Source organism: Ptychodera flava, chromosome 12 (assembly GCF_041260155.1).
Source record: "Ptychodera flava strain L36383 chromosome 12, AS_Pfla_20210202, whole genome shotgun sequence".
In the NCBI taxonomy this organism is placed as follows: Eukaryota; Metazoa; Hemichordata; class Enteropneusta; family Ptychoderidae; genus Ptychodera; species Ptychodera flava.
In genome coordinates this window covers 8036644-8050970 of record NC_091939.1, presented here as the reverse complement: position 1 = coordinate 8050970, position 14327 = coordinate 8036644, and the positions used below count along the sequence as shown (strand labels likewise).

The 14327-nt window shown below is 41.3% G+C and overlaps 1 protein-coding gene across 1 annotated transcript; it reads right to left on the bottom strand.

Moving 5' to 3' along the window:
• Positions 1 to 861: 861 nt before the first annotated feature.
• On the bottom strand, positions 862 to 5405 carry LOC139144883 (protein ANKUB1-like). The gene has a single exon (XM_070715706.1). It carries the CDS (start codon positions 4831 to 4833, stop codon positions 3082 to 3084), a length of 1752 nt encoding a protein of 583 aa, XP_070571807.1. The 5' UTR covers positions 4834 to 5405; the 3' UTR covers positions 862 to 3081.
• Positions 5406 to 14327: the final 8922 nt, after the last annotated feature.

Below are 14327 nucleotides of genomic sequence, written 5' to 3'. Positions count from 1 at the left end.
CCAAATATGGCGCAGCGGACGGTGTTCGGCTGGCAGAAGATGACTATAGAATGATACATTGTATTCTCACGGCATTGATTTTGATGACTTGCCTTATTCTGTCTCTGTCAAGGAGGCAATCGATGAAAACATGGAGGCGTTCACCATGGCAACGTCGTTAAATTATGAATTCCACAGCCCGCACTCTTTTTAGTCAATTTCAATTCGAACAAGACATATCCACGTGCCCATAATACGCCATATTCTTCGCGCAGAATTTCTCCAACAAATTGCTCGACGCTGTTGCGTTTATTTATAACACGGAGTTTCCGCATTAATTTGCCCGCTCATCTATTTGCCCAGCCATCGATTTTTGGAATTACGGCATTGTTTATTCATCGATCTCAAAGTCGCGATATCGATCTGAAATCCCACCTTGTTTTTGTCATGTGGCAAAATATCCCTTAATACCCACGACCGCCTTTTTTCCCGAGTAAATAAATGTAAACACGGACACTGGGTGATGTTAGCAATTATATCGTGAAGGGGATCTCGAACATATGGAAACCTTATGACTAACGCAAAAATCTGGCTTAATTTGTTAATATTGACATGGCCTGTGAGGGATTGTGAACACATTTATAAATTTTGTTCTTTTCAACCTGTTTTTAATACAATTTACCGCGGCATTAATTCACTCTGAGCTAGAAACGTATACCGGTTTTAACGACGGAAATTGGAAAGCCATTCTGCTCTGTATGTTATAACGGCGCATGTCAATTTCACGCTGTCATTAGCGTATAATGACTTCCCTCGGCGCTGTGTCAGCCATATTACTTTGAAAGAGTAAACTCACATTAATAAACCCAGAGAGCCAAGCCCTTGTTTGATATTACTTAATAAATGCTGCATTTTATTTTGTTTTCTGTACAAATTAAAGTCTCCTTGACAAAATAAATACATGAGACGCCTCGTAAGAACGGTATGTGTCGTTGAGTAGTACTACATATTCAGTACATCTATAGCCCCATTAAGGCCTACAATATATTTGTTTCACGTAGAGAAAAGAAAATCAACTGTCTACATCCTAGAACTTGAATATAGCGTTATATTCCCTTCTGGAATATCTTGCAAATAACAAATATTAAAAATAGTTATATCTGTATACGACATTCATAGTTCTTGATAAAGTGACGAAAATAAATGAATTGTCTTTGATGTTATGTACAGTAGGATAACTTATTTCTACAAACCCTCTAAAGCGTTACAATGCCCCAGGTGCCCGTATATCGGAAAAGAAAAGAATCTTTGAACAAGGCGAGTATCTTGTAAAACAAATCAAGGCAAGGATGCTCCACAAAGGACTAGTGACTCGTTCAAGGAGACACAGTTCTTTCCAGGGACAAGCACAGCTGATTGTGATGACAAAAAGTATTTGCAAGATACATCACGGATCTGTCAGTGCACGCATTTGCATTCAATATGGCGGCCGCCGTGTTTGCATGTGTTCTTCACATTTTTAAGGGGTAAATATTAGTTTAAATAACAAATGCTACAGTTATGTCAACGCTTCATCCTGTTCCAATTTGTTTTTCGAGAGCTTTGCAATTGTAGGACATTCCTGCTCTGCGTTAAATCGGGCAAAAATCAAACAGTTCTGTGGGAATGTTTTTCCTTCGTGTAGTTACTTCATCAATATTGTGGTCATGTTAATCGTTTGTCTGAATTTGCCGACTCGAGCTAATCGTGTTTATCAGACACCAAGTCAAATATCTTGAAATTTCCATATTTCCTTTAAGCGATTTTTGACGGTACAAATTGGAATGACAGTGACAGTGGCAAACAAGGCCCGGATCTTAAGGACCCTATAATCTCGTTTTAACGAGTATTTTACTACGAGCGTTTCTTAGGTGTTTAAGAACAAAATCTCGGTGAAATCTCGTCACCCGAACAGCAATGGCTTCTCGACAACATCAACAGTGCCGAAGGGGTTACCAGGGCTATAGATCCGCCATATTGAATGCGAAGAATGCAATTTATTGCGATTACAACGATTTCAATGTAGTGGGAATTACGCATGCAAACTGCTTTGATATCAGCAGCAAATTTACAACTATCTGCCCCACGGTTTGTGTGTCAAAGCCGCCCCAGCAAAATGTAAACATGAGTGAGGTTTCTGCCAATATGGACAGTCTGTGTCCGTCTGATATGTTATGTCATCCTAAATAATACAGCATCAGTAGGCATATCGATGGTCGTTATAACACGCTAATATAAAACGCGTTTGATAATTAGGTGCTCGGTACGCACCTGGTCACCTGAGCTGCGGTACAGCGACCCCACTGTGCTACCACTAACGTGAATATGGTGTTCATATATGTAAAGTGTTCACATTGACAACCTACAAGGCAGTTGAAAAAAATATGTCAAGAATATTTCTTCCAGTGTACGCACGGTGCCATACCTTACCGTAACTATTTATTCTGGTTTTTATTTTTTAATAAGACCATCGTACTGTCCGGTTATGTTGATTCTACAAAGTGTACCACAAATGGACTGAATACAGAGGTGTTGTTCTGCATTGCCTGTTCAAGGCTGATCTCGTTCTCTGTGTACTTTACTCGGCCCTGTCGGGTCTTTGATTTGTGTTCTTTCGTCAGTGGTAATCTTAGTAACGGGCTCTGTTGTCCGTGTCTTGCCATTTGTATGTCAGGGTGAGCCGAGGTCAAGTGAGTGACATTACAACGTGCTTTTGTCCGACAATGCCCAACTCTTGGCTCCGTTGTCAACTGGAGCTAACCTCTGCGATTAATGGCTGCTCTGTTGTTTGGTTTTCAATCAAGCTTTCTCGACGCACCTCGTCCGGGTCCGTGCTGCTCGGGTGACCGTTCTGCGCGCTGGCGTCCGTATCGAGGCTGGAGCTTCTAGCCTGTTTTCCGGCGTTGCTTTCGGGGACCGATATTCGTTTGATGTGTTGCTGGGAGAATGACATAGCTAGACGCACTTGCTGCAGCCACGGTTTCTCTTTAAATGTTGTCGCAATGGCCAGGGATTCTATGGCCTTTTCTCTTGCCGAACAGCCAATTATACCTTCATATAATTTCATAGTTTTTTCGGGAATGTTTTCCCCTCTTGTCCCCGTGTAAAAGAAGGGTTTCTGTTTCGCTTCCAAGTTAGTACTGGTAGCTGTACTGCATTGTCTACCAAAAGTTGTCGTCTCCATTTTTCGCGGTCTTTCTTTTTCTTCTCGGCTTCGAGGTCGTCCATTGATTTGTCATCTGTCAATTTTGGCAGTTTCAAACTCTCTCGTGGTCTTCGTCGTTTGCCCTTGGCTGACGTTCTTATAAAGGTGCTCTTTTCGTGCGAATTCGCCGTGATTTCGATGTTGTCCGAATCAGAGTCGGACTCGCTGAAAGGGCCTCTGAGATCCTGGTGCGATGAACTTTGCATGCGACTCACAATTGGCGGCAGAGATATGGATCGTTCATGGGTGCTCCGACTGCGAGGCCTGAAAGCCCGTCTCCGTCGCTTTTCTGCAACTTGTTGGCGGTATTTGGCGACGAGATTCGGAACTTCGCTGTCACTGATTCGTGGCAATTTACTGTCCGGTGACATCGGCGACTGATGACCATATTCAGAAAGACCTGAACTCTGACCAGCTGTACTATCGCTCAGGACGGTTTCCTCGAACTCGCTACCCTCACTCGACTTCCGAAGAAGACTTAACGCATTGGATTTAATTCGACCAGGTGGTTTAGCTCGGGGGCTGCCATTTTGATAACTCTCAGTGAAACCGTCCACATGAACACCCTGTCCGCACAGGGCGCCGTTTTGACGGTACGGACGACGCATTTTGAGACTAGATTTGTCAGCCCCGTAGATTAACAAAACTTTATCTTTGGCTTTGTCGCACCATTTTCTTACCTGTGAATAAATAGTTAGGGGTAAAGTTACGGCACTGTACGTAACACTGGACCATTGCTTAGTTAATAAATACAAGGCTACCTCTCTCTGTTGTTTTCTCAAAGCAACACTAAGCGGGGTAAGACCATTGCCATCTTTACAGGTGACACAACATATGTTATGAAACACAAAGATTCTCAGTATTTGCAATTGCCCATGTTCGGCGGCCTCGTGGATGGGAGTCTTTTTGCTGTCAATATGGACGTACTCGCACCATTCCTTGGTCGGGTGGTCGCCGACTTCTTCGTCGGAGCGAACGCCTTGCTTCAGCATGGTGGTGGCCAAGTCCATGTGTCCGTGATGTGCGGCGATGAACAACGCCACGCGATACTGGTATTTCGCCACCATGTCGTCGGAGGACATGGTCTTCAGGACCTCCGCCGTGTGACCGATCGACGCCGCCTTCAGGAACTCGTTCCATCCGTCCCAAGTCAGCATGGTCACCGTGGCTCCGAGTTCTATATTGTAAGTGTCCAAGCTGTTGACGTCGTACATGTCTGAACCGTCCATGGCGACCAGTCTGAAGACGGTGATGGGAATTCCACATCTTCGGACGACGAAGGTCTTCAGCTCGGCAACGGTGGTCGTGATCGGGTTGAGATCCTCCAGAATCTCGATGGTCTCGTCGTTGAACGCCGAGTAAACATACAAAGTTGGCTTTACCTCCTCGCGCAGGCCAGCCTTCAGCGTTGCTCCAGCGTGTATCCCGATGTCACTCAAATACCAATCGTCCATCAAGTCAGAGCCCTGGTAGTTCAGTACGACGAACTGCCCGCCGCGAGTGTCTATCTGAAATACATCAATGGTCTTGGCTTTCAAAGATGCCACGTCGTCGGCAGGTTTCACATCCAGACTGTCCCTCCGGTCTTCGAATGTCACAAATATCCTCATTCTGATATTCCGATGGTAGAGTCTCGATATAAGTTGGCGGTCACCTCACCTGATATTCCCCAAAATGTAACGCCTGAGGCGTCTACTGAAATCCCGGGCACAAAACGCTCGTATGATAGTCGTTGTCAAGGGAACAATGCAGCGCAGTTTCAACGCGTAAAATTAAACATTGTGCCTGTTCTTTGTTGTATGAGTTCCTCACGCACACAGTGCTCTCAGGTGTCACGTACAGTTTCGGAGTTGAAGTGTGTCCAGACAGCGACGGTTAGTCAGAACACGACGGCCAGCAATACAGCACGACTTACGTTAGACTTCATGGCGATGTAAACAACGCGTATACGTAATTGAATACTCACGTTGCCGGGGCCTGATCTATATATCCCAGCCGCGCGTAGAAAACCCACATTGATCGAAAGCCCACTATCCTCTACTGTGGTGACTCTTTGTACACAGGCGTATATCGATCATTTAGCTAGCCAATGAGAAAGCCGCTTAAGGCTATACACAAACGATAAGGTTTATAGGAGAACCTCGAATTGATCCGGTTTTCGTACCGCCTAGATTTCAACTGGCCTATCGACAATGCCCAACAAAAGACTGTTATGACAAAGCGGGTAACCGAACAATAGGTAATTGAGCTAGTAGCTATTCGGTACAGGTATTAAAGTGCCATTTCGTAATATATGCAGGTATCATCAAAACTGAATTATCATATTATACATAATTAGCTCGCGCTCGAGGCTTGGAATTCGATACGCCATTAAGTAAACAACATGTTTTATTGAAGCTAAATAGATTTTGCTGTAAAATGGCCAATTAAACGGTAAATTTTTACTCCCTTCGTTTTGTTTAGATGTTTTTTGGGTCTCTGAATGGAAGGAAATTGTAATGTACGGAGCCTGCGCGCCACAATATCTACGCACATTATCGCGTATAACCTTGGAGGTGACCATTTGCAGTGAGATATAGGTAATTGGATAGTAAGATAGCAACAAACACCAAAGACATCCATCTAAACCCCTTACAAAAGCTTCTAAACATTCCAATCTGTCTTATCTGAACGGGAAAATCTGCACGTCCGCGGACGCATATCGTGTCTGTATTTGAATGACTGCCCTTTGTTGCTTCGTAGCAACCGCGACTCGTATCTCCGTCGCACAGGTGAAACTATGCCACCACGCAATAACCGTGTCAGCGTGTGAGAGTCGCTGGAGGAAAGAAATTACTGAAGGCTTACACAGAATTATTTTAGGGTTAGTATTCTTAGTTACGGACGATCAAAATTGAGCGGAGAATTATTCTTTACAGCTCCATCAACATGATATGCGTCGTTACGTTCTCCGTACGCTGTTTACAACCAGTCACCTCGCTGATAACATTCAAATTTGTGAATTAGCTTTCAAAGGACTTAAAGAAAGCCACCAGAGGGTGCAAGTCCAATCCCCTCAAAAGGAGCTTTGCTTCAATAGGGTCCCCTTAACCGAAGTTGCATGTCTTCGGGTCTTTTTTGCTACAAATGCTCAGTCCAACAAATAGAGAGAATGAAAATTCAAGTTCACTTTGTGTGAGGTGAATCGGGTCTGTACTTTCTTTGCGGTTTGTGGCCCAGTAGACGTTGCACCCTGCCCCCAGTCTGACTCGGAGACAGTTTTCTCGTCTTTGTTTTAATCCCGTTATATTCTTCAATATGCAAAGCATACAAGACCACTATTCTAATCGCCTTAACGTTTGAATTGGTTTACTTTTGTGTCTTTTTGGGAAAGACAGATAAACAAAATCCGTCCGATCTTTCTCGCTGGTGCACTATTGTCCAACTGTACTTACTTCCCAATACCGAATAAGCGGATTGCAACTTTTTTCAAACCTTGAAAGAAAACCCAGTCTTGTCTTTTTTGTTGTCAATACGAATCTAGTCGAAGCTTATCGTTCCTCCATTGTTGAGTCACAAACTTCCTACAATAGATTTTCACTGGTGGCTTCTGACATCGATAAGGTTTTAAGAAATGCTCCAAGAAGTTAAGAAGTCCATCAATAGTATTTTCCTACAGTCTTGTGTTGGAAGATTAGGGTAAGTCCTTCCTGGCCAGTGAATACGCGAGTTTAGTTTAATAACCCATTTGGTGGCAAAGTAGTGTCCGCAGAAGCTCAAGCTGTGTTTCTGTTTTAAAACTTCGTTTACATCAGGCGGGTGTGAAACTATACTGAAAATATGGATCTTTTTGAAGACAATTGCATGTAGATCTAGACGGTTGCGTGTTGACTTGTTGAAGAAAAAATCAGGCCATCACGACTTACATCGCTGTGCTTGGTTAATAAGCCGTGGTATTGCCTCCTTCAACTTGCTCAGCGTTAGAATCAGGCGTGTCAGAGAAAAATGGGTGAAGATGTTAAGGGCGCCAATAAAGCAATTGTGACGTTTTAATCCCCGATCACGTTTCTACAATTTTTGGCTTGTAGGAAGATAGAACTGTACTGCAATAGTACATCTTATGCATGTAAATGATAAAACATCCCGAGGAAAAACTGGCCTGGATATTGTTATATGCACGATTACTTTATACTTGAAGTAATTTTGCAATATTATATATATATATATATATATATATATATATATATATATATATCATATATATATATATATATATATATATATATATATATATATATAATATATATATATATATATATATATATATATATATATATATATATATATATATATAATCATAAAAAGATCATTCTCTCTCTTTAATTATTGGCTTGAGAAATTTCCTTTTTGTCATTCTGAGGGATCCTGAATTCTGTATACATTGCAAAGAAATTCATTGGGAGGAAACGCCCAATATCCCTCGTGGACTTACATAAAAAAACTGAGTATATATCGAAATGTTACTCAAAACTTGGTACTTCGCTGCTGTTCCGAGGATGTAAAACTTCTTTTTTCGCTTAATAGAGTAATGATGCAATAAATATTTAGCTATCTCGGGAATTTTTTTCTCACGTTTCTCTTTTTTTTTCTTTTTGCTCTCTTCGAAATGTTTAGGGACATTTGACGTAATTGTTTAAACATTTGCCCTAAATTTTGCTCTTTGTAACAACCAGTGCCTCGTCCTGCTGTCGTCAGAATGCTGAAAATGTCCCCTTGGATGTCAACTGAACTCAATGCATGAGAGTACTAGTGTATACAGCACTTCCCTTGAAACAGTGGAAAACCCGTCGTGTTTCATTGAGTTGGATTCCAACAGCAGGCTGCTCCAAGATGTCTACAAAATTGATCTACAGAATCACAACAACTGTTGATTTCAATACAACAAGTGCAAATACAACAAGTGCAAGTAAAGGTGCTGGATATTTCTTGTCTGTGCCTGTGCCTTGTGTGCCTTGTGTTTAGTTCTTCATACATTCACAACCGCGAATACTTTTTACAACCGGGCTCAGTAACTGAAAACTTTATCTTAAAGAGCTAGGTTTCTATGGTACATAGAATACGGCAATCAAACCAGCCAGCTATCGCTGAGAACAAACTGTATTGTACTTTTCTATCGGCACAAATGCTTATTATTTGGCTGGTAGCGCCTTTGAGAGGATTTCCAACTATTCTATGGGGACAAAGGACCAATCGGTGCCGTTAGGGACCCAGTTACTATAACACTACCCGGAGAAAATACACCGACAAAATTGGATATTCTTTCGTTTCTGTCACGCTTAAGGACCATGCTCTATTCATACCTGGTGTGTCGGTGCTCTTTCGTGAAATAGGAAACCAAAGATCTATAGTTGGCATTTGAAGTGTGCGTACAACCTAATCTCCGCCCTATCCCGACAGAAATTTTCTTTAAGCATGGTGCCATGGCAGCTACTGTCAGTGGGGAGGGGAGGAGAGAGGGCCATAGATGAGGGTGGGAGTATTAACATTTCGGTTGGCCGTGAAGTTTTCAAACAGGGGGAACAACTCTTAGGATGAACGTGATACAGACGCTGACATTACCTCAGTTTACTACCATTTATGCTCTAACAAACCAAAGACGGGGTTACATTTCTTATTTCTGCGCAGCATATGATTTTGGGAATATGTATATGATATCATTTTGGGAATATCGAAATGCGCATGCATCTTGTTTTATTATGAGCTTTCTCGTAGGGACAACAATATGATTGACCCGAGTGAAATGCGATCTGTGGGTGCGTGCACGTAACAAGCAACAACGCGAGATGCTGACGACAACAACAGAAAAGATACAACGAAAGGGGAAAAATTGTCAACCCGAATCCGACCAACTACATTATCCTATTGATTTTTTTTCACACTTGACATTCAAACTCCATTGAAAACCGAGCAAACATTGACTTAATTTGGGCGCAAACACTAACTTCGACTGTCAAAACCTAGGATTCCGACAAACAAATGAATTTCAATCGCCACAGTTTAGTGGACACCCTGAGCGGACCACTACACAACGCCCTTTGATACAAAAGCTTTTCAGTTGCAACCGAGTAGGTAAACATTCATTTGAAAGACCGAAATGGGATTTAAATGACCTTTTCTTGGCTACCAACAGTCAGATGGTAACAACAATGTATAGACGGATTTCAACAGAGCGGGCTTTTAAATTGGAAGACCATGTTTATTTCCTTTTGTATATTTCAATCAGTATCTTTGTCTTGACTTCATTTGAATATCTCTCTCTCTCTCTCTCTCTCTCTCTCTCTCTCTCTCTCTCTCTCTCTCTCTCTCTCAACGTCTGTTTTTTCCTCACAACCTTCATCCAATTTTCAAATTCATATTTTTGTCGCTTTTCTTTCCCATCATACTTTGTCTGTCTATCTGTCTGTCTGTCTGTCTGTCTGTCTGTCTGTCTGTCTGTCTGTCTGACGTTTCCATGCCAGTAACCATGTTTGGCATAACACATCTTAGAAGCAAACTCTGGTGCAATAAAATCAATGAACTTTAAAGTAGGGGTGCCGGAGGGGGAGCGGCGATACTGTGAGAAAATCCTTGTGCAATGTTTCATGTTACGACAAAGGCCCCGTCAAGAATATTTCCCGAACGCATAAAGGCTGATTTACGTTAATTGATATCAGAGTTAGTGTTGCCCATCACACAATTCAAACGAAGAACAAAAACACCACCAAGGACTCGTATACGTGATAACAAACCTGTTGGATGTTGCATAATTCTGTCTGACATGCCCTGTTTCGATAAAGGGGACATTAATACAAAGCATGGTATTTGAGAATTGACGGCGTGACCAGGCACAGAAGGAAACCATTGTCTTTTTAAAAAGACAAGTCTCTTGCCTGCAGGTGTAATTGTGAATGCGCTTCTCGACTTTGTGTCGATTGTCTGCTGGGGCGTAGTTTGACATGAACAACCACGTAATTAATGGTAAAAGTCGCCGCGGAGAGCACAGACTTCTCACACGGTCAATGGTTTAATGTTACTGACAGTGACGAAACTTAAATCCAATACTTGGAACTATTAGATTTTTACCTTTGTTTTATTTTTCCCGCCATTAAAATACTGTCAGACGGAAGAAGGGGAACACGTACAGTTCACTGGGCTTCTCATATGTTCATACTTCACAAAAAACCAAGTAAAGAGAGTCGACGTGAAAAGGCAATTTTAGCATTTGGCATGCAGATACCATCTTTGAAGTTCAACAAATTCCTCTTTTATTCGAAAGCCTAAATCATAATTTCGCACGCCGCATTCCCAAAATACGGTGCATTTCACGTCTACATCAATTTATCATAACTTCTAAATTCAATTGATTGAGGTCGGCTTTATGCAGGTTTTCGCCTTAATGATTCTAAAGACAAAAGTTTAATATTTGGGAAGGAATCTCCGCGTAGACTTTCCATCCTAAGGAACATTGGTTTCTAAATACACCAAATTTCTGTCTATCTTGCTTTACTAGGTTTGACTGATAAGTGTACTCTCAACTACTTCAATTTAGGCAAGTCGGTGTTTGTTTGGTCAGCTGGAAAGTCTACGGTCGTGAACAGATAGGCAACGCGATGGCGGCTGTGTTTGCGAGGGACACCAAATGTGTGCTCTTAGAGAATGCCTGAAGTACTGGTAAAAGTACGAGCATTTTAAACCATTAATTGCCATTTACAAGTCAGGTCTCGTTTCTACCAATTCTATGTGTGTCTTCCACTCAATGTAGGATGTTGAAAATCAACATTGCGTGCCGAGCAAAGTCCTGTAAGCACGCAATGTATCTTAAACAGGCTACATCAATTCAGCATTCACTATTTTCATGAATAGCGATTTTTCATCCGAAACTTTTTGATGGTTTAACGCATTGTCAGCCATCATAACTCTAAACAAAATAGACTGCTTATCAATCAGATATGCTTCGGCAGAAAATACCACTCTAGACTTCTGAGTTCAACGAAACTGATAAATAATGTTCTTCCTTAAAAACTGTTCTCTTGTCGCTCAAAGATGAATCTGGATAGTTGCGTACGTTAAACTGCTCAGTTGTGCCAAACTGAGCAGAGATTTTATGACGCAAGCAATTGGCCGAAGTCTTTACATCAAGCGATTAAGAACTGTCCCTTTTGAAAAGGAGGTTACACAACAGAGTAATTACTCAGTTTGAAAGCGATTGGAATGCCATCTTATTAGGTGTAATTGTGACTCATTTTATTGATCATTTGATCGGTTCTATGTAGTAGAACTATTACTGATTATTGTCTGCAAGCTACTAAAACCAATGAGAACCTCTTTACAGCTTGACGGTAGTAATATGATTCGCAGAACGCTGGCTGAAAGGCACTTTGAAGTTCAATTGCTTGGTCCTGACGATTCATGCCCAGCCTTTATCGTCAAATACATACCGGATCAAGAAAAAACCTGCTCAAATCTAGCGGTTTTTGTCAAATTTGGAAACATCCCAGACTTTTAAGTTAATTCTGTGTGGAATTCATCGTAGACGGCGCAGTACAAATATAGCGTGAAGCTGAAAGTCGTGAAACGTAAGTCTATGTGCGGCTATGTTTCCAAGAATAAAGAGACAAAAATGTGTCGTGAACGAGGTTACTGTTATCCCATAGATGTGTATGTCATGGACTTGTCCCTGTAAATATTAATATGGGAAAGTCACATAAGCTTAAAAAGAAATATATGGGATACACCTGCTGATGTATTATTCCTTCTGGGTGACACGTTGGGTGTATGTTGAAAATGCTATACACTCATGTCGAAACACTACACCAATAAGCTTATCTCCTTTATTTAGAATTTCAGTTTTTAAACTCAGCTCACAAAGTCGTGGGATTCGGCTTCAAGAACGAGATTCACCATTCCGATAAGTTCAACAATAAATATATTGTTTCCGGATATTTATATTATTACCGGAATAATGAGTCTATGGATCGAGAGCAGGTGGCAATCTGCCTTGCATAATGAGCACTGGTAGTCTTCTGCCTTTGAGGGCCCGTAACCCCATGTATTCATTGGTGATAATGTTTTATTGCATGCTGTCAAATGCCGATGTATCCTCAGACCATTTTACTCGATATCAACAAGGCAAAGACTGTTTACGGAAGCTGCAATCCGAGATATGCCAGGTTTGCGGCTGGGAAAAAATCAGACGAACACAACCGTTACCGAGACCAATCAGCAACCATCCCCCACAACTCATATCTGCCACCAACGGTGACGCCGTTGAAACTACCGTTTTCAGGAGAGCACATCGTATGATACTTATTAAAATCCACTGAACATGTCCGACTATCCTTATTCGACTATTGGCGCAAAGTCACAAAGAAATGAATACCTTATTTCCTCCGATTTCGTGCAAACCCAAAGAAACTAGTTCGAGTTAACTATGGGTAACTAGTAGTCCTAAACTGCAAGGCTGACCGAAACGATGGGATCCGTGAAGGTCACTATATTCAACAATGATATACTGGCATATCGAAGTATAAAATTTGTAAAGTGGAAATTTAATTAAACAAGCACATTTCCAGATAGGTCATTTTACAGAATGCCATGTTTCATATTTTTCCCAGCAAATCACTTTAGACATAATAGAAAGTTTCAAACTGGCCACGAACAGGTCGTTTGGGGGCGCTATTTCTCAACTCTCGGCTACGAACCCACGACAGAAGAATGGCATATTGTTGTGCAATTAGGGTCGACATTACAACAAATTTGTCTCAGAATTCACTTATCAGTGTAAGGTGATGACTGCCCAACTTTATGACTGTAAAGATTCTCTTTCCCTCTGTCTGTCTCTGTCTCTCTGTCTCTGTCTGTCTCTTTCTGATCTCAAAAGAAAGGGTTTTGTCATGATATAAAGGTTTCTGGTAGGCGACACTATCCATGCGCTGTTCGAAATCACAAGCTTACTTGATCCACTTGATTCTCATGAATTTTGTCTTCTCTGATGAAAACGTGAATTTCGTTGAAACTGCTTGGCAGTCGGAGAAGTACTAGCGCAAATCAAATGTCCAGACAATACTGTCTTCTCTTGTGTAGTTTACATTTTATTCATGATAGGCAGTTGCTGTAATACTCTCTCTCTCTCTCTCTCTCTCTCTCTCTCTCTCTCTCTCTCTCTCTCTCTCTCTTTTCTTGTAAAGAATCTCTTCCTAATCGATTTAAGCAACCAAGCCGCACTTTTGTGTCATGAAAATAAGCATACATTCAAATGATGGTGATACGTGATTTAATGAGCATAAATTGACGTCAATTGAAACGAGCATCATAAAGGAAGCTCTACCCTAAACGATACTGGTAACATACTTTTGACCAAGTTGAACGAACACTTCGATACGCTTTAACGTCATACACTTTATGGCCAAACCGCGGCATAAAATTAGTCGGGGACGATAATCTAAATGGAGTCGAATGCCACTGAGGGTAAGGAATTTCGTTAGTCATGCCTGTGTCATTCTCTACAGCTCCTGCTAGGTTGGCTTTTACCAAACGTTTCGCTTTCAAGACGTGGAATACATAAATACAGCGGAATTCTTATGTCATACACTGTTTGCAAAATTATGTAAAAAGATAGCGATCGTTTCTCTCGAATGATCAATGGGACAACCGCAATAATATACAATACTACTTTATAAGGAGCTCACCTGCCGTTCAATATTGGATAACAGGCGAAATTTTAATGTCAAAAATAATTCCGCATGCTTACTGCACAGTAATAAATAGCACAATATATGTGTTTGGCTCATAGCATCCGTACGTTCAGCATTTCTCTACTCCTTGCCCTTCTTTGATATTGGGCCAAAAATTGTGCTGTTCCGATAACCCTACCAACCCTATTTTTACCCAACGAGCCTAGACTTAAAGAGCTACATAAACGCGGAAATAAAACAAAGAAAGAAATCGTAAAATCACGCACACGACAAATAAAGAAAAAAATCACACGAGAATTATAGAGTGAAACCTATGATGTTATTCATCGTTGCACATACCTTACAAACAATATGATGAAACTGTTAACAGCCACAGGGTTTGAACCCCTAAA